Source organism: Falco peregrinus, chromosome 1 (genome assembly GCF_023634155.1).
Source record: "Falco peregrinus isolate bFalPer1 chromosome 1, bFalPer1.pri, whole genome shotgun sequence".
In the NCBI taxonomy this organism is placed as follows: Eukaryota; Metazoa; Chordata; class Aves; order Falconiformes; family Falconidae; genus Falco; species Falco peregrinus.
In genome coordinates this window covers 80633587-80653663 of record NC_073721.1, presented here as the reverse complement: position 1 = coordinate 80653663, position 20077 = coordinate 80633587, and the positions used below count along the sequence as shown (strand labels likewise).

The window sequence follows — 20077 nt, the reverse complement described above, 5'->3', positions numbered from 1 at the left end:
TACTGTAAGACTTGATACACTTTTGTGAATGCTCTTTGACACCCCTGGGGAGGTAACATGAAAGAGCAGAGCATAGCGTACGGCACAGGGTTGTCATCCTTTTTTAGTTCTGTGAGTGATTTGACTTGGCATAAATCAGCCCTGTGGTCAGGAGTATCCCGCACCTTTTTGCCTGGCTGCTTGTTTCGTGTCCCCTGTGGTGTGCCGGCACTGACAATTGTGAGACTGTATTGACCTACATTGGAGAAGAGAACAAATAAAAAGTAACTTTTGTGCGTATGTGTTAGGTTTCTGCTAGGTAAGTTCCCCGAACCAGCCACCATTGCAAATGCTGTTGCTGGCACTGGGGAGGCGCAAGGTAGCCCCTGGCTGCAGGAGCTCACTGTTAGGGTGATGTAAATTGCTGATGGAAGCATGACTCCATTCTTTCCTTCCTGCTAACTTTGAAAGTGCTTCCAATTTCAATGCAAAGTAAAAAGCAGCTTGAGAGGGTGGTTTGTTTTTTTTTTTTTTTGGTGTGGAAACTTTCAGTCATGTGAGTGCCCTGTTTATTTTGAAATACTGCTTAGTTAAATGAGGTAAGATCACAATGACTTGAATGTTTATGACAGACATCATTTAGGGCAGTGGTTTTGGATATGAGTATGTAACTTTAGCCTTCGGTAAATGAGAGGAAATTGCTGCATGGTCTCTATGGAATTAACTCTCTCCCAGTGCTGTGGTGGTTGCATTGGAAAGTGGCAATTCAGAGACATGAAGGGGTGCTGGGAGCTTACCACTCACCTGTAAGACTCGGTGGATAGTCGAGAATGTGATGTTTAAAATTGTCCCAGATGTTAAACTGTGCTACCGTTCTTTTCAGTTAGCTTGCCAGAAAGGAGAGGATTAACAATTGTCTGATCTTTGTTTTGGATACCCCAAACACTAAATTAATTCTTTTATGTTTATCTTAGGGAGCTTTGACCAAACTGCTATTGAAGAGGCCAGTACGATCACCTACCCACCCTTTGGCAGATTATCACTACACAGGTTTGTTAACCAGAATAACTGTGTTGCCTGTCTATCATAAAGGAATCTTTCTATTCTTTTCTGTTCTTTTGAGAAACACTGTAACATTAAAGTAAGATGAAAAGACCGCTGTTCTCCCTGATAAGTCAAATGATGGTCTGCCAGGAATTTTGCCTGTGCAAATTACGACACTTCTAATGTAAAAAACACTGCACCTCTCAGAACATGTGCATGTGTGAATTTGCATGTGTGTGTTCTGATTTTCTTCATGGGGAAAAGGGAATATGATCTCTTACATCAAGCCACAGAGAATGCAGAAAGATAGCTAGTACATACAAGAAAGGCTGTGGTAACCTCAGAACCACAGGCTCTCTGGCATGAATTTCCAGGGTGGAGTTAAAGAGGAAGTTTCATGGGAGGAGTTTTCAAGAGTTTGCTGTAGAAACCTCAGCCAACTTTTGACGTCTGTCAACGTTTCTGCAAAATCTCAAGTGCCATAAACGGCCTTTGTTTTGCCTTGTACCTAATTAGAAAATAGCTAGTCATGTAACATTAACTTCGGTGATTTAGAGTGGCCCTAGCCACCTGAAAGACTTGATGTAAGGTGGTGGAGAGACATCTACTAGCTGTGCGACAAACTATAGAAATTACATTTCTTCATTATTGCACGCTCCTACTATAATCGTTGAGAAATAGTACTTGAGTAGTATCTATAAGACAGGAGGAGATTCCAAAATGTGTGTGTTATTAGAGGGAAGGGTGCTAGGACAGTAGGAATATTTGAGATGTAATAAATCTTCGAGTACAGTGGATTGCTGCTGAAGGGGAAGATGCTGTTTTCCTGCCACACCATTTCCCTTGTATAAAATCCTATGACTGGGCCACCAGAAAGTGTGTCTGTCTATTTACCTTGCTGTTTTTTTGGAAAACATCTTAATTTATCTAATTGACTGGTTTTTGCAAGCTGAATTGAGTTAACCGGTGGGGATGAGTGATGGATCTAACACAAAGTGATGAGAGGCAGGCTGAAGTGGAGCGGTAGGGGAGGCATTAACAGCAGTTTACAGTTATGCTGGATTAGGTATGATGAGAGACTGCACCCTTGTGTGTGTGTTATTTGTCTTATTTAAGGCAAACATAAAAAAAAAAGTACATAGAAGACTAAACATTTCAAATTTCAAGGGCTTCTGTTACGATTTTTTTTTTCCTATAGGATCAGACAAGTGGAAAGTTGCTGAAAAAAAACTTTTCAACAAAGGCATTGCAATCTACAAGAAAGACTTTTTCTTGGTCCAAAAGCTTGTAAGTTACTTTTGTGTTTTTTAATGACAGCTAGGATACATTCTTATGTGTTTGTTCAGCATTTAATACAGGGAGTTCAATCTTAATTTTTATGAAACTGTGGTATTAACTCCTGCACTCAAAAGATTTCGGGTAAGTTTTATCATCCAGCACAGCATAAAATCTCACTAGAAAGCTAGAACAATAGTGTGTTTGTTTTGCTGTTGTTGTTTACTTAACCCTTGTACTTCCGGCATTACTTCCAGTAGTCCATGCTGCAGGTATCACTTCTACAGGGTGTATTTAGAGCGTTGGTTGTGTTCCAGTACAGCTTAAATGGCTTGCTTATAAAACTAAATAGAAACACATCCTTGCTAGTAATGAAAAGGACCAAAGAAGGGTATGTGAATGATGCATCTTTTAGGATCTCTTTCCAGTTTTCTGTGACAATGACAGTAAAAATGATCCCTCCCGCCTATTTTCACGAGGTATGACACTTCAGTGCTGGGGAAATCACTGAAGGAGAGTGCAAACCCAAAAGCTGCGTACATGTTTACTGAATAAATTCCCAAAAGGCATTCAAGTTGCAAAAGCCCAGAAGCTAAGAATATATTCCAAAACTTCAGGAAAATCAATGATAGAGAATATGTAGATGGTCACAGGTCTGTACTGATAATTTTCTACCACTGTTTGTGTATGAAATGCATGTGTCCAAAACGGGAAAGAGCTGCAAAACTTACTTTCCATTTTTGGATTGGTATTCTGGTCTGATCTTCTGAAGTGCTGCTGGAAAATAAAGCTCCCCCATAAAACTGAAAGGCTTCTCTCAAGCCTGACAGCTCAAATGGAACATTTTGGAGGCTAAGCTTATGAAGTGCCAGGTTCTGTCACCTTTACGTTGACCAGCTTCTCTTTGGGAAGTTGGTCCTGTACTGACCAGTGAATAACAGTGGCAATAGGGGATGGGCTGTGGGATGGGGCATGCAGGTGAATATGACGCAGAAAAGGCAGCTCTAACAGCAGTTGTGGTGGAATGGAGCCTACTGAGAAAAGAAAAATATGAAGTGTATTTATTGCACCTTTAGTAATTATTTATAGGCCTTCTTGAAATCATCTATTCTGTCGGACTTTGTTTTTTAAACACTAGATAAAAACAAAAACAGTGGCTCAGTGTGTGGAATTCTACTACACATACAAGAAACAAGTGAAAATTGGTCGGAATGGGACCTTAATCTTTGGGGACATTGATGGTGCTAATGAGAAATCTATGAAAGATGAAGCTGAAGTTGACATCAAGGTAATTTTCTAAATTTTTCTCACCTCTTTTGGGCTATGGTGTGAAGTCTGGTTTTGTGTGTTGTCTCATTTGCTGGTAAAATCAAAAGCAGAAATGGTCTGGCCAGTGTGGAAGAGTCTAGACTCAGAAGCTTATGCCCTGTGTCTTGTAATGACATTTACTGACAGAAACCAAAATTAACAGTTCTTTTATCTTCTGGTGAAGAGTTCCCATAGGTTTGCACGTGTTCTTCCTCCCAGACGGGACATTTACAGTGAAGAACAGGGGCATGTGGAGGAAGAGGAGGAAGAAGAGGAGGCAGAGGAAGGGTTGGATAACAGAAAGAAGAGCACAGTTCCTCTCAAAGATGAACAGACACTACAAGATGGTTTAATAGTAAGTAGCAGTAACAATAGTAAGTGCTGCATTGTGCGTGTTGTGCTTTCTATGCCACCTGCACTCTGCAGCTAGTTTAGAAAATACCAGGTGCAGAGTTTCATACAGAAAAAGTTTCCACCTCTAACTTCTCCCAGAGCCAAGACTGGGCTGCGGTAGCTTAGAGTATTACTAGCAACCAAACTGTGTGCTGTGGTGGGAGAACTGGGATGAGTAAGGGAAAAAAACCCAATATAATTCTTTGTGGTTGGTGCATGCATAGGATCATGATGAGAAATATCCTGAAGACTTCCTCATTAAATTAAATAAACGAAGCACAGGAGCTCAGCCATTGTTTTCCTTCTGATGGTGGGTTTAAGTTCAGTTTGCCTTAACTGTCCCCTCTCTCCAAAGGCCAGCGATGCAAATATGAGCAGTCAAGAGGCAATTGTCACAGGCAGAATTGGAAGGAAGCCAAGGGAGACAGCAGTGAAGCCTCGAAAACCCATTATTGCTCCAGTGCAGAGGAGGCGGCGGAAACAGAAGATAAAATCAGATGCTACCAGTAAAACTCAGAACACAGAAAACACGTTTCCATGTAAAAAATGCGGCAGGTAAGAGCAACTCCGCTTCCAGCAATAGTCGCAGAACTGCAGTAGGCCATCTCCTGTGGAAGTGTATTCTCAAATGAGCTTTCCTTCTGTCTATTTAGGCCAGAGACATTTGCCATAATTTTAATGACTTATTACCCTACTCATACTTGCAGATTAGGAATTTTTACATAATTGATATTAAGATACTACTACTTGGATAATTACCTGCTGCTGCTGACTGTTTTTTCTCAAATGGAATGAGACGCTACCTGCATTTCAGCTGTGTGCAGTATGTGGTGTTAAGCTGCACTCTCAAACAGCTGCTATATTGCCCCTCTGTAATGCTTACATTTTTGTAATGAGTAATTTCTATATATTTGCTAGATCACATATTAAGAACATTAGGACTTTCTAATGAACAGTGGTGTAGAAATACAAGACGCTACCATCGATATGGCAGCAGATATTACATCTGGTTAAACTTGCACCCGTCTTTTGTGACTGTAAAATATTCTTGTATTTCCTCACATGGTTCTAGTTGTTCTTGTAGCTTTGTTGCCAACAGATTCATAAATGTTAAGAAAATTCAGTTCCCACTTAGGGATATGGTTTAGTGGTGTTCTTGGCAGTCCTGGGTTAACAGCTGGACTCTGATCTTAAAGGTCTTTTCCAACCTAAATGATTCTGATTCCATAAATTGCTTACTCTTCAAACAACAGTGTCTCTCGTAATACCAGGGTTATCCCTTTATTTAAAAAAGGCACCAAACTAGGGCATGGCAAGGAAATGAAAACCCTGTCTAGGTGCATCACCAGGAGTGCTGACAGATTCCTGCTGGGGCTGGGACTTAGCTGGCCCTGCCAAGGTACCCTCAGACAGCATGTGGCATTGGGCAGCGCTGTGAGAAGTCGGGCAGCTAGGATTTGATCCTGGCTACTGACAAAGGAGAAGCAGACAAGGGTTCTTAACGTTGTCTAAACTTTTCTCATGGCATTTGGTGCAAAAGCCAAATAGTTACTGGTGAAAGATGGAGGGATAGGTCATAGAAGTGCAAAGTCAGGAGGAAAAAGCTCAAGCGTTTCTAGCTGTGTGGACAAGGCTCAGGAGTAGTGGCATTAGGCCATTGTTCACCTCCACGTTTGTTGTATTTTTGCAGCATAGGGGGAATTCCTAAAAACCAGGGCCCTGTTGTGTTAAGCAGCACATGTGTATTTCGGGTACCTGTGCTGCCCATCTGAATTTAGAAAACTGAAGAGCTGAATGAGAGGTAAGAGGAAATGGCCACATTAAGAAACAAAGTGAGTGGTTTGAGGGTGCTCAGGATCCCTGCTGGTATTCCACCTAGCGCTGGCAGTGCCGAGTCAGAAGGAGTGTTTGCTGTAGATGCTCTATTGCAATGCCAAAGTGAGTTCCTGTGCTGAAGGTCAGAAACTTGAGGCTGCAGCAGCAGAAGCTCTTTTGGAGAATTAATGAAGGAGGCTGTAGGAGAGACCAATGCTAATGTACGTGCGTGCTTCCTCAGGGTGTTCTACAAGGTGAAGAGCCGCAGTGCTCACATGAAAAGCCACGCGGAGCAGGAGAAGAAGGCAGCTGCACTGAAGCAGCAAGAGAAAGAGGCAGCAGCAGCAGCAGCAGCCCACAGTCGGGCCCGGCAGGAAGAGAGCAGTGACAGCGGGAGCAGCAGCAGTGGAAGCAGCAGCGAGAGCTCAGATGAAGAAATATAGCAGCAGACCAGAAGTGGAGGGAGTAGCAAGGCTGGACCCAACCTCCCTCTTGGTGGTCTCCCTCTTTTTTGCTTGCACTTTTCTTACCTGAACATCAGGTCTCAGTTTCAGTGCTGCTGTTTCCTCATGCTACGTGTTCCACTTCACCTTGCCAGTACTGACCAAGCCGGAATGGTGGATGAAAAGATTTGATTCAACTTGGCTTTTTTTTTTTTTTTTTTTTTTTTAAAACAAATAAGGGGTTTCTATTCTATTTATAATGATACCTGATGTACATAACGGAACAATGTCACCTGCAGTGGAAGTAAGTTCTCTCTCAGGTCAGTCAGACCTTTCTTTTTGTGCTTGACACAGGAATTGTGATAACAGGACTCTTGAATATAAAAGTTTCCAGACAAAAGTGAGAAAATTATGCTCTGCTCTGAGCTAAGTGTATCCAGTTACTGTGACACTGGTGATTTCTAGATGTTTCCTTTCTCAGCAAGTTCTCCTTCCTGTTACTCTTTCCTGCCTTCCTTTCTGAGTACTTACTCAGGCAGCCAACAAGTTTTGTGGAAAGATGGTGTGCGCTTTTGGCCTCTGCTTCACAAACATGAGAAGCGGGATGAGCAAGACACTCTTCTTCCTTTTGAGAGGAAGTTTTATTTTTCAAAAAGAAGCTTGAGGTGGTTTCTCTTATGCCATTAAGAATGCAGCAGTGGATATAAAAAAAATCCTGTGGGATTAGAGTAGCCACAGAGCTCGTGGGTTGTCTCATCTTGGAAAACAAAATAGTCTGCCTTTGATTGACTCAATGGAAAGTAGTCTGGGCTTTACAAGTGCAATTTGAAATGAAAACTGCTGGTTTTGACTTTGCATAAATGGGAGCAAGCTGGTTTAGCGAAAATGAACCAGGACCACCGTGTGCGCTGGATTGTGTGCACCTCTGAGATGGGAGGAATGGACTCTCGTCTCCAGCAGTGATCCCTCTGTGAATGGCTTTTACATGGCTTTTACCTCTCAACGTGCCCATTTCTGTCTTGTGGTAGCCCTCATTTATTCCTTGAAATTCCCATCACCAGGAGCCTGTGTGGTGGGGCCCTCATTTCCCAAACACCTCCTGTCAGACAGTACATACACACAGGAGAAGCTCATCACTTGTTTCCACACCAGTGGCTGGACAGCACTGCCCGTGGGGTTGTCCTGCTGTGAGCCTTGCTCTCCGCTGAAAGGCCGATTCTTCCTTCAGAACTGACACATGCTAACAGCCCAAAAAGTCTAGCCACCAAAAGCCTGCTGGTGAAGGAGAGTTACAAAGAAGTAGTCCAGGTGACGTAAATGTTAGATTTGCACAGGAACGTTCTGTACATCTTTATAGCCCACATGTATCATTATTTTGTAAAAACGCAAGGAAACGGATCACTTCCTTGTGCTTCATAGCTGGTCAGTCCTGGCTCAGCTCCCTCCCTCTAGCCAGCGCTTAGCACAGCGCTGAGCCCCCAGCCACCCCAGCCTCCGAGTGCCAGCGCTGCGTCAGATTGCGTCGGCACTGCGCCACTGCGGCCGTGCTGCAGGAGTCAACTGCTCCTGCATTCCTGAGCAGGGATCCTAGGGGGGCTGCTGGACATGAACTACAGTGTTCCTGACCGGCTGATTTTTATTTTATTTTTTTTTTTTAAAAAAATAATCTTGACCCTTCATGCTGCTAGATAAATTCCAGGTTGACTATGGAAAGTGGCTTTAACTCCAGTGTGCCATCTGGCAATCTTTTCCTGCCCTGTGGTTTTATGCAGCCATGATTGCTTCACCCTCCAAGTCTGGGAGGCTGTGTATTGTACCATGTTTGCTTTGACATATATATGCCTTTGCATAGAATCCTTTTTCTTGATAGCAGAAACAGTTACTACTTTTACAAAACAAGTAGGAGTATCATTAAGGACTGCACTTCTTTCCATGTTGACACTTTTGCCTTTTAAGTGTTCAATTTTCTGCCAAGGGTGTATTTTTCATTCCTAACAAAATTAGGTTCCCTTTCAGCATTTGGATGACTGTTCCATGTCCCTACATGCACAGGTCTGGTTGACTAACTAGGCTGTGGAAGCAGATGGCATGTCATGAACTGTTAAAATCATTCAAAAACTGCGAAGAACTAAAAGCTACAAATCTTTAAGAAGCAGCTTCAGCAAATCAGTCTTCCTGTTAAGAGTTTCAGTGTTGATTGTTAGCTTTTTGCATTTGTAAATTGGAGAGGACGCTTGTCTGCCATTATCCTAGGGCCTTTAGAGAGAAGAGAAGCTTTAGCACACTGTGCTAGGGCAGACAGTAGGTGCGGCAGCTAGACCTTGTGCTTGGCTTGTGCTGGGGTTAATTCCAGTAAAAAGCAATGATTCATTTAAAGTTCTGAAGTATGTTTATGGGAAACTACCAGTAGTTTCCAGATCTTGAGAACTACAGGGCAACAGTTCAGAAACAAGCAGGGCTTGTGAGTGTATCTAAAAAGGACTTAAAGTAACGTAGTTATTGTTATATTGTCAGAATGAATGCCTTTGCCTGGAATAGCGTGTTGCAGCAGCAGAACAGCGTGCAGGTACTTAACAGAAACTGGGAAGGCCTAGAAACACATACAAAATGGAGATGGAGGTTGAACTGGCACACAGCGAGAAACACAGAAAAAATGGAAGATTTATTTTTTTTACTTTTTTTTTTTAGATTGGAGGGGAGATCTGATTAAACTTGAGAACTAAAATAACATGAAACAAACTGTCTTAGGAAAATGCCTTTACTATCCTTGCTAAAACAGTGCAAAATCAAACAGTGTATGACCCCTTAGGAAAACACGAAGACTGTTCATACTGGGCAAACCAAAGCCCTGTCTAGCTCCCGGTCTTGTTTCTGACAGTGGTCAGGAGCAGATGCTTAGGAAAAAAGCGAGGGACAGTACGGACTAGCCGGTGTAGTTCTAGCTAGAAAATAAGTAGAAGAACTTATGTGTGTGTTTGTAAGGCAAATCTGCAGAGATGTGTGCACTGAAATGTACCATTCTCCTCATGGGCGGAAAATCGGGACACTTCTCTGCCTTTTACTCTTCTGCTCTCTGTATCTACCTGCGTTTACTCTAGTACTTTTAGTATCTGGAAGTATGCCTGTGTGATAATGAGCAAACATTTAGTCATGGCCCTCAAGTCGTCAAGCTTGAAGTAGTTTTAGATATGGCATAGCAAATCATGGTGACAACTGATCAGATGAAATGAAGTACAAATATTTAGGGAGCAAATCATGGGATTGCTTTAAGTATCAATTTAATCTTCTTTCAGATATGATGATGCTTGAATGCAAGCACTATCACAATCTTCCAAAGACCAGGTCTTTCACTGATTCTCCCTATTATAGGAAATTGATATGAGAGTAATTTTTCCTCTCATCAACAATAAGTTATTGAGGTGCTGATAAGAACAAATAAGGTGTTTTCTTTAGTTGTCCAAAAATAGTGTGTCTGTTACACACTGAATCTAGTACTGGTTGTTTCTCTCCCACCCTGCTGCAGTAGAAGAAAACAGGAAAATTTGATACTGTGAGGTCTGTCACTGGAAGAAAATTGGAAAAGGGCTTTTTCTGAGGATAACCTCAGACAGCTGTGGGTGAGCATGGCTGACCAAAATCAGGTAAATGTTCCAAGCAAGTGGCATCAAATGGAAATCTTTCTGAGCGTGTTTACATATTGCTAGTAGCCACCAGAAGAGCTCTCTTCTGTCATGGTAATAAGTAAACATGCTCCCTAGTGTCTTGTTTAAAAACAAACACCACCAAATCTGCTGCCCGCTTGCTTACAGTAGGAGTTTGGAATTCATCTACATCTGAATTAGATCCTGCCTACTAGCAAAAGCTGGCAGAGAATGGTTTTAAAACAAACAAACCAACCAACCCCCAGTTGCTGAGGACAAAGCATTTGAATGGAATTTGTCTAATCTGCAATGAAATCTTTTACTTTTCTTAGCAGGAGAAAAAGTAACTTGAGTGGGTCTTTACTGCAGCACAGTGTTAATTTAAGGCTGTGTTGTTCCAATTATGATTTTTAAATCTTGTCTATGATATAAAATTCTTGTCTCTGTCCTGTTGATTTGTCCATTTTAAAACCCTATGCTCATTATTTTCCATCATTTAAAGGCCTATTTATTGATTACATTTAGTAAAGGGGCTTGCTGTTAATTTAGAAAAAAGGCAGTATATGCTCAGTCATTAAGCTGAGTTTGAACAAAGCATCTCTTTGCTATAGGAACAAATACATACAGACTGCAATTGTGTAAATGCATCCTAATAGATTTGCCTTTCACAGTGTGAGATCAGGCTTCAGGTGGTCATATACCCAAGCAGTCAGGTGGCTGTACTTCAAAACCATTACCTGTTTGAGTCTTGATGGCAGCATTGGGCATTGCGGAGATGCAGCGACGGATCATCTTTTGCCCTGTTTGCATCCTTCTGCCTGTGTTGTCTGCCCTTTACGGATAGATTCAGTCTTTCAGGTTTGTGATCTGCATGGAACAGCATCTCAGTTTTGTAAGACTGCGTGTGAATATAATTGCTAGATAACATGCATGCACTTCTGATGCATATCTGATATAGCTACAGGTGTTTTGCAGTCTAGCTGCAAGAACAACTCTGCATTTTAATTTATTTGATGTTTTTCCATTTACTGAGACAGGTAACAGTATCTGAGAGAACTCAACTCTGTAAGTCGAAGGCCTGCCGAATTTCAGTCAGCTGTGCAGGACCTTGGCGTTTTGCTAGCTAGGACCAGGTAGGCATATAGCTGTTTAAAGGCAGGTCAAAGAGAGACTTTCTAAAGCTTAAAGGTAACTCATCTATTAATCCCGTACTGGACGTGTAATGTGACGTCCAAATTAGCTATAAATACCCTCTAATTTATCAAACTGAGGCTTTTGGTCACTTCGCATTGCAACAAGCTTAGATTAAAATCAACATTCAATTAAAAGGTGTTTCCTAAACCATGCAGAGTGAGCTTTCTCGCTCTCAGTGATTATACACTTCTTAATTCTCTTTCAGGCAGCGGACTAGAAAGTTCATATATACATATACATATATATATATATATACATATCCTATTTTAAAAGAAATGGGAGCAGGGAGGACTATAGCCATAGAAGTCTTGTCTGCTTTCATACAACGGCACTTTTAGTCCAATGATTACCTCTGCCAGAAACCTTATTCTAAAACACATTTTCCCACAGACTTCCTTTTCTCCCTGTTCTATCTTCTGATGTATGTCTGAAAGTTTATAAAGCTTTAAAGAGACAGAGAAGCAGTGTCTACAAATGATGTTTGATTTTTGTCTGGGGGGGGGGGTGAGTTTCTCTGTAAATTTGTCACTTGGATTCAGCTGCTTTCCTTGCCCTCATTCTCTCCCGTGTCAAATGTTAGAAAGACACAGATGTTGAATCCCCAGCTGTCTAAGGATTTTTCTTTCCAAGACTAGGATTCCGCTGACAGCTGAGCCTGAAAAAACCTTAACTTCTCCAGATTAAAGACAACATATATTTTTATAGAAATGTAATTGTATATTTTAAAAGTTTCCTGCAGCTTCTCCACATGTATTTTTCCCCTTTTAGTTCAGATTTGATATCAACTTTTTTGTGTTCATTCTTCTTATGTTCTGTTTTTAAATTTGTAGCAAAGCTTTGGTGTACTGTACAGGAGCAGTCAGCCTTTGTAATTACTGTATAAATGCTTTATAATAAAGTATATTACTTTTATTTTAACAAGTGAGCAGACACTTCCTTTTGCGTGTTTGCTGCCTAGGGCACCTTTTAAAAGACTGTTACATGTTTAAAATGTACATATATAAATATATTTACCTGTTGCTGTACAGTTGTGATAGACTGGACTGAATTTATTTTTTGTGTGCTTTTTTATAAAATATTAATACACTAAAGGAAATCTTGCTGATGTGATTGTAATGTACTATGTAACTTATTTACTTAATATCCTCTATCTATCTAAAAACCCTTTTATTAAATGAGGTTTAAAAAGTAGTTTCATAGCCGAGTTTTTCAATGGTACGAGGGGGTGGTTGGGGGGCTCAGGCCGATAGTGACTGTGGTGCATTCATGCAAGGGAAGTGGTTACAAGTCCTTGTAGCTAGTCTGCTCTCATCACACCCACCTCTGTGTTTCCCACAGCAATCCTCGAGGCCATTTCTCAATGTAAACTTCCCCCCGAAGACAGCAGCCTGCAGTGTGGTTTATGTCTTATGTCCAAGAAAATAACTGGCAGATGCAGCTCCTGTTGCTTTACAGGAGTGTTGAGGGGGTGTCCCGAGCACCTTCCCAGGATGCCAGCAACGACCTTGATAGCGTGTTAGAAATTTGTGGGGAATAGTTCTAGGCCTGCCGTGCCGTAAGTAGTAAGTAAGGCCAGCGGGATTCTGACACTACCTGAAACAACTGCAAAGCCAAGTGGGCAAAGGCAGCATGGAGTAACTTGGTACATGAGAGGCCCGTATCCAGTCTGAATTCCTGGATGGCTGTGGCTGGGACAGAAAATAGAGGCTGAAGTAAATCCAGAGCTGCTGGAAAAAAGAGTTAATGTTTTCCTGCTGTTTAGTAGTTGAATCTGCTGGTTGTAGAAACAATTACTTCAATTGTAGATCATATTGCATTGTATTTTTCAATGGTAGAGTTTAAAAAAGTTTTAGTCAATACCGCCTTAAAGGCACTTATCTGAATTAAGGGGGTTTTTAAACATTTTTATACAGTGTTAATCTCACTTCCTCTGACAGCAGCTGGATCTCTTGCTGTTAATTTTCAATATTAATTTGCTTCCATCCAGCCTCAAAACAAAGGTTCCTTCTGCTTTGGTAGTTAACTGGTTTTTAGTTAACTAAGCTACAGAGGTGTTTCTCACACCTGTGGGCATGAAGTCTTTGAAAGCTGCAAATGTTTCACTGCATAAAGCAGATGGCAGAAACAGGTCCCTGTGTCTGACTGGCCTCCTGCTAGGTTTCAACCTATGGCAGCACACCTGTTCTGGTTTTAGTTGTTAATTTATGCTGGCAAATTTTAATTTCAGTATTCTTGGTAAAGCTGGCAGGAGAAAGACTCGGCTGAAGCCATTAAAAAGCTTTTTTTTTTTTTTTTTTCAGCTTGGTCTAGAAACCCTTGGTTTAATTTACTCCTGTGGCCGTTGGTCAGCAATAGCATTTGGAAAAGTCATATTTTGCTTGGTGGGCAAAAGAGACGGGGAGCACCAAAGCTTTCGGTTCAGATAGCAGAGCAGGACTTTACTTGGGGCTTTAAATAATGTATTTACCTCCCTGTCAAAGCCAACTGGCAAAAGTGCTAAGATTTGACTATTTTGTGCCAAAACTGTGAAGCCATGCATGTTGCAGGATGCTACTGTTGTCGTTATTGAGACTGGTTGCTGTGGACTGTGGGGTATAAAGCTTTTTCTTGATACTGGAGTTTTGAAATTACATTTCAGTAACACTGTCTTATTAATCAGTTAACCTTCCGTTGTTTGGGTTTAATGGAACTGACAGAATATTGCTGTTAACTGAAATTCCAAGTGAATTGTAATTTTGTACTGAAGAAAGACTAGCCATTTATTTAACTTGAGGGTTTTTTTCCCCTCATATAGCAGTAGTAGACTTTTCTTTTAGGACCTAAGAACAAAGTGTGACAACCAGTGTCTTAAAAGATTGAAAAATATTTATGTATCAGATGACAACAATCACAATATATCAGCATTTTTAAAGTCTAGGTTATTTTCAGAGGCAATAAGGAAACAGCATTTACATACTATCATACTATAAATACATTGCTCCCTGAGCAGCTAGGAAAGTTTAATGAGAACAAAATTTAATTTCTGAACACTCTCCACAAGCTGAACTATTTCATTACACAACAGCCAGACGTTTGTATAAAATAACATTATATTATTTTTAAACGAGTTTCACAGAATAACATTTATAAACATAGGCCTAAATAATTTAAACACAGCAGACTTAACAGCTTGGCCATGCTACAAAATTACTGTATACAAAAGATAGCCAAAGAGGATGTTAAAAGTGCTCTCTTGCTTGAAGGTTTTTCTAGATGAGTCTACTTCTAGTGTAACCTGAGTCATCTGCTGGTTCTCAGGTCTCTTCTCACATTTTTCCAGCAATTCTCAATATAATCACTGCATATATCAGCTCTTTGAAAAGAGGTCAGTGTGCTAACAGGCAAGTAAAAGACCTAGCTATTTCCTATCACTAATTTAATTTTAGGATATTTCTCCAAGGAATAAAGTGGATGCTAATCCTTCATATTTCACTGGGAAAAGCAAAATTCTATATGGCTTGCAAGTTTTACATGGGTGCTCTTTTCATCCATGAATAATAATGTGCTTACTGCTTTATCGGATGCGGCGTGATAGGGAAGGGCAAAGAGGCACACAGAAAGACAAGCCTTTCCGCATTTTACTCGGCCCCTCGCTATGGGCGTGCAGGCTGAGCTTTGCTTTTAGCTTATACGTGACGTGGCGTAGCACCATCGATACGCAGATCAGCTGCTTTAATTCTGCCACCTATGTCTTCCACCACATCCAGTGCTTAATTTTAAAGTGCAAATTTTAAAATTTAGGAAAACTTTACTTATTTTGGAGGAAAAGAAGTTCAGGGGAGGTTGATTTGTTCTTGAGACTAATCATGATTCATCAGGCGAAGCAACATGAAGCTGAATATTCCACCCAGCTTTCAGCATCTCCTGACAGATGAGAGCCAGAGTTTATTCTTTTCTTACTGTATTGATTCATTGAGATTTGACATACAGTTTTTATCTGAAAGGTTTTTAACTTTATGCTAATTTATCACAGCATGAAGGGTGAAAGGCGAGGGAAATCTTGTAAGTGCCCTTACTGCTGTTACAATTGTGCTGAGACTGGTTGCTCCGTTCCTTCAATATTGATTTTTTTTCTTTTTTTTTTGGTGGTAACTATAATACAGCCCCCCCAAAAAAAACTTAGTGAATTTGTGCTGTTAATCTGTGAAAAGAGCTGATGACAGTGGGCCCCACAATACACACAGCTCTGCTGACAACTGCAACAGTTCTTGGACCAATTCCCACAGGTACAGCCTGTACTGTTCACTTACAGGAGCCAGAAACTGCTCTTACCCCTCACGTCCTCTCACGGGAGCAGTTTCATTCCAACCATCACCAGGCAGTCAGTACACTTAAGTTCCTATTCTGCTCTCAAAATATAGCCAAAGCATAGAGTATTTGCTGTATCAAACATGACCTTCAGAAACGTACAGACTTGGACCATACTTATATATTCATCAATCAGCAGGATTTCTTGGCATTGGACTGTGCTGGTTGCTCACTTTCTCTCCCGTTGCGTTCCATTTGAGGTGCTAACGTAGCCACACGTACCACACTTGTAGATGATGTGCTAGGAGGGACCAGCTACAGGGGTTCAAACGCTTTTCTTTGTGGCCAAGCACTAGCACACGAGCACTGCATGGTCTGTTCTGAAAACGTCTCTAAACATGGAGATGGATTCGGCATTTCCATTTGTTGGCAGTATTCACAGGTCAAGTTTCGCTCCCCTCTGGCTCTGGTTCACGTTAACCACACTTCAGTTACAGTCGTCAAGGGCACAGGCCAACCCCCGTGACCCACCCGAGGAGCTGGGGGCAGCAGGGGCTGAGTGTGCTGCCAAAGCACATCACTTTGCCAAAGCGGTTGGCTGCAAGTGAACGGAATGGCTTAGGTTTAAAAGAAGCCGGTGTGAAATGGCTGTTGACTGTATATGTACCCTCCGTGCCGCTGTGCTGCTTGGTCAGCGGTGCCTTTACTCACGCTAAAGCTAGGGGAGTAATTCTAAAAGAAATTACATATGAATATAAAGTTGTCTGCAAGAACAAGCCAGTGAGCTTGTTAACTAAGAAACTGCTTTCTGGTCAAGAGAACAGAAATGGAAATGTCTGGAAATAGTTTGTGCTAGGTGAAGAATGTCCACAGTTCTTGCCATTGCACTCTTGACCTTGTTTTAAATAACAGATCTAAATCAAATTCAAGCTGTATCAGCAATCGCCAGTTTACATTGGAATGCCTCTAAGAATCATAGAAACTAGACTGTGATTGTCTTGTAATCTACTTCACGCTCTTCACTTAGAAGTTCATCAGAGAGAGAATATCTTGTACTACACTTCTGTCTGGAGCTTGAGATCAATACCACTGTTGCCTGGACCAATTCTACCTTTTTATCTCTGACCATGACTTCCAAGATTTCAACTCCTGCCACACCTTCACAAACAATTAAGAATGGTGTTCTGCCTCCATTCCTTCTATGCCTGGCAGGTTGTTGCCATTTTAATTTAAGAAAAGATGGTACTATGAATTAGAAGAAAAGCTTGTAAAAAACCAAAAATGAGCTGCAGAAAAATCTACTCCAGTGACAGAGAATATTGATCTATTCTCTGAAGAAAAGAAAAACACACTGTTGGCATCCAACAGTGCAATCATGTATGTTTTCATCATTGTTTAATGCTTTCCACTAAAAGTAGTTACCTGTTATATCAGGAAGCTTTTCTAAAACTGCTTACCCTGCAATATAGCACACTTGGTACATCTTCAATACTTTTATTCCCAATGCCCACTTTCCATCTCATCTCACCTTCCTCACTAACTACATACACTTCCTCTCACTGCTTCGTCTGTGCTTTCATCAAGGCCACAATTTTCTGTCCTCAAGCCCAGGTTTTCCGTTCATTGTTTGTTTCTGTGTTAGTATCGGCCTACTTAGTTATAGGGAGATTCCAGAGCTGAGAAGGATTATGTCCACCAGTGATCCAAACCAAGACTAGGAACCAGCTGTAGGCTAATAGGCCACATATTCCAATCTGAAATAACTTCTTAGTAAAAGACAAAAAAAAGAAAAAGCTAGCAGATATTTTAGTCTCACTGAAACCATGCAAATTCCCATTGCCTCTTTAAAATAAATAAATATATAAGTTATACTTGGCCTTCTAAGCGATGCAGTCGAGTTCCACTGCGAGAAGCCCAATTCGAAACTTAAGGCCGGTAACAAGTTATCATCAGACCAATACCTTTTTTGTGCGTAGGTCCACAACTACTGGGCTTGTTTGGCGTAACAGTTAAGGGGATGAAAAGGCAAACTCGCATATTTAAAATACTGAGGGATTCACATGACAAAAATTAAACACAACAAACCTGCAATGTGTCTCTAAACCACAACATTGTTCTTCTGGCCTCAGCATCTCCAATGACAACGTTGGCCAGCTGCACCTAACGAGCTAAAATGGTTCTATTAGAACCCAAGAGCGAACAACAAGCACCATTAATCAGGGATTAAAAATAGCTATGTATTAGTTTAGGTGAAGATCTCTTGCTAGCCAAACAGCAGATAGACTTGGCTCCACTAGTCTCTACAGAAGGTGTCATAAGCTTGACAAAATTGGAGTGCCCAAATTTTGGTAACTAACTCTTTGGGTGAGACTCTGCAGATAAGCTGGTCTTTTAAAAATTGCCCAAAGATTTTCTTCAAAACAAACATTTCATATAAAAGTTCTATATGCCCAGCTATCTGGAGTTACTTAAATAATTAAATACCCAACAAGAAAGTGTCATCAGTTTGCTCCTTCTTCATCTTCTTCTTGTTTAATAACTAGAATACCTAGAAGGAAAAAAGAGAGAAAAAAAATCTGAAGAGGTTTAGGAACAGATTATGCAAAGACAATAGTTAATACTGATACACCTGAAAGCTCATCTGGACTGTTGGAAAGAGCTGGACTGGCAGAAGGAGTTGTATTTCCTGCCACTGCTTCTAACTGACATAAACCTCTGCATACTTGAACTTTCTTAACCGGAAAAGCCTTCAACTGATGACATCTTCTGTTGGATGTTTTCCCAACTTCTTAAGTAATAGGGAATAAAAAAAGGTACTAAAGCAGGACCTGCAAATATCAGCCTGCCTTGGTCTCTGGGAGACACACCACATCAGTTCAATTGCTAATGACCAACTAGCACATCACCCTTGTTGGGCCCCTACTTTGCGCTGCTGTTTCCACAACATACATGACCAAGTTTTAGTACAGGATACCTCCTTGTAGTAGTAGTTCCAGACTACAAAATACAATTATATCAATGTGGATCTGAGAAGCTGTATGGTCACATTTTAGGGATAACTTGGATGTCATGGAATAGAGAGGCATTGTGCAGTAGTGTCATAGTCTATACCCACCCCTCGGGTACTTAAATAATATCTCTTTTTAACAGCCATGTTGAGCAAAGACACCTCAGATCATGGCAGTCTGCAGGGTTCATGCCACCTCATGGTAATTTGTTCTTAAAATAAGCTGAAATGCAATAGTCAAAAGAGATTTATCAAGTCATAAATTTTCCCCACAGTAGCAAAACCCAGTAGTACAGGTAAGCTCACAGCATGCTGAAATGGCACAATCAAATACACGCCTAAATAACTAGTACAAGAACAGCAGGTCATGAAGGTGTATGTCCATTCACCTGTGCTGCCACCTGGGTAGCGGGAGCTGGGTCACGCTGATGCTTTGCTCAGCTTGAGGCAGACTAGGACTATGGTGAGCCTTTGTGGCGAGAGTCCTTCGTTTACTGTAAGATTGGGGTGCTGTGTTTCTTTTTTCACAGGTAGGAAAAGGAAAATAAACCCACCAGAGCCTGGTTTGTGTTGTGCTTTAGGCACCTAACCGCTGAGCAGGGTTCCTGGCACAGGAACTAACAGAAAAGGGATGCGTACCTGCTGAAAGAGACCTTCGGTGCTTATTTTTGTTCAGAACATCTTCAACCATCTCAATAATTTTGAGGTCCCTGTATTAGCCATTTCACATACAATACGTAAGCGTAACAGGACCCTGGGGCACTGCAACAGGCAACCTTATGGCCAGCTACAGTGTTTCTCACATCTTTTTTGCTCAACGTTCTACCTTTTGTGGTTTCCATTCTTAAATATCATCCTCTCTTTCTACGTTGCATAGGAAATGTACCTGCCTAATTCAGAGCTGTCTATTGCTCCAGGGTGCAAAAATGCTTCAGGAACTAAGGGTCTAACCTTACACTAACAAGGTTACTCTTTACCCATATATTTGCCCTATCCCAGTTTGGTTTTACTCTAAAAACGTTTCTTACTACAACAATAAATGGACCACTGCAGGCCATCCTTCAGAGCAATACACTTCTCTCACCAGGCTTCCACTTCCTAGTAATGCGTACTACTTCAGCTGATCTGGCTTCGATTTCCCAGCTACTGCTCCCTGTAATGAAGCTGTCCTCTTGTCGCCATCCCTACACTTGTACTTTCCCTGATGCTACTCTGACTACGAGTGTTACCAGTCCTGCTCTCTTCTTCACCACTTTAGTAAACAGGGGATAACAGTAAACAGCTAACATTTCCATTAACAGAAATCAACATATTTAAAAATATATTTAAAAATTATCTCACTTTCAGTCACTAATCAGGACATGCTTTAATATATTTTCACATCAGTGACTTGAAAAGGAGAGGACAGCACACAAATTGAGGCTTACTGCAGTGACAAGAGGGGGATACGGGCACTCAGGAAATTTGCATAGAGTTCCTAAAACACGTCCTTGCAACCGAAGCAAAAGAGCATATCCCTGTCTATCCCCGCTCCCCCACGTCACCCTCTTTTGTTGGGAAAACTAAATCAAATTTGGTGAGAAAACTGTGATTCAGCTTGGCAGATGAAAGCCTTGTTAACTTACTTAATGCTAAATCTTTCTGTTCCCTATTAGTTACATGCTAAAGCTATTTGCCTGGGTAACTTCAAG

The 20077-nt window shown here is 41.2% G+C and overlaps 2 protein-coding genes across 12 annotated transcripts in view; one reads left to right on the top strand and one right to left on the bottom strand.

Moving 5' to 3' along the window:
* Positions 1 to 12283, top strand: part of MIDEAS (mitotic deacetylase associated SANT domain protein) — a 54884-nt gene extending 42601 nt beyond the window's left edge. For 2 of the 3 annotated variants that reach the window (XM_005243789.3, XM_027795804.2), the window contains 6 exons: positions 954 to 1029; positions 2222 to 2310; positions 3437 to 3586; positions 3791 to 3961; positions 4355 to 4554; positions 6056 to 12283. In XM_005243789.3, the coding sequence (XP_005243846.2) occupies positions 954 to 1029; positions 2222 to 2310; positions 3437 to 3586; positions 3791 to 3961; positions 4355 to 4554; positions 6056 to 6257 (888 nt within the window). In that variant the 3' untranslated portion in view covers positions 6258 to 12283. Of the gene's footprint in view, positions 1 to 953; positions 1030 to 2221; positions 2311 to 3436; positions 3587 to 3790; positions 3962 to 4354; positions 4559 to 6055 lie in introns of those variants that run through there. The other variant, XM_027795805.2, reaches the window with a different exon arrangement.
* A 711-nt stretch (positions 12284 to 12994) lies between these two features.
* LOC101922848 (dynein axonemal light chain 1) overlaps positions 12995 to 20077 on the bottom strand; it is a 30933-nt gene continuing 23850 nt past the window's right edge. For 7 of the 9 annotated variants that reach the window (XM_027795811.2, XM_027795810.2, XM_027795809.2 and 4 more), the window contains one exon: positions 12995 to 17927. In XM_027795811.2, the coding sequence (XP_027651612.1) occupies positions 17881 to 17927 (47 nt within the window). In that variant the 3' untranslated portion in view covers positions 12995 to 17880. The remainder of the gene's footprint in view (positions 17928 to 20077) is intronic. The other 2 variants (XR_008745458.1, XM_013304331.3) reach the window with 1 other exon arrangement.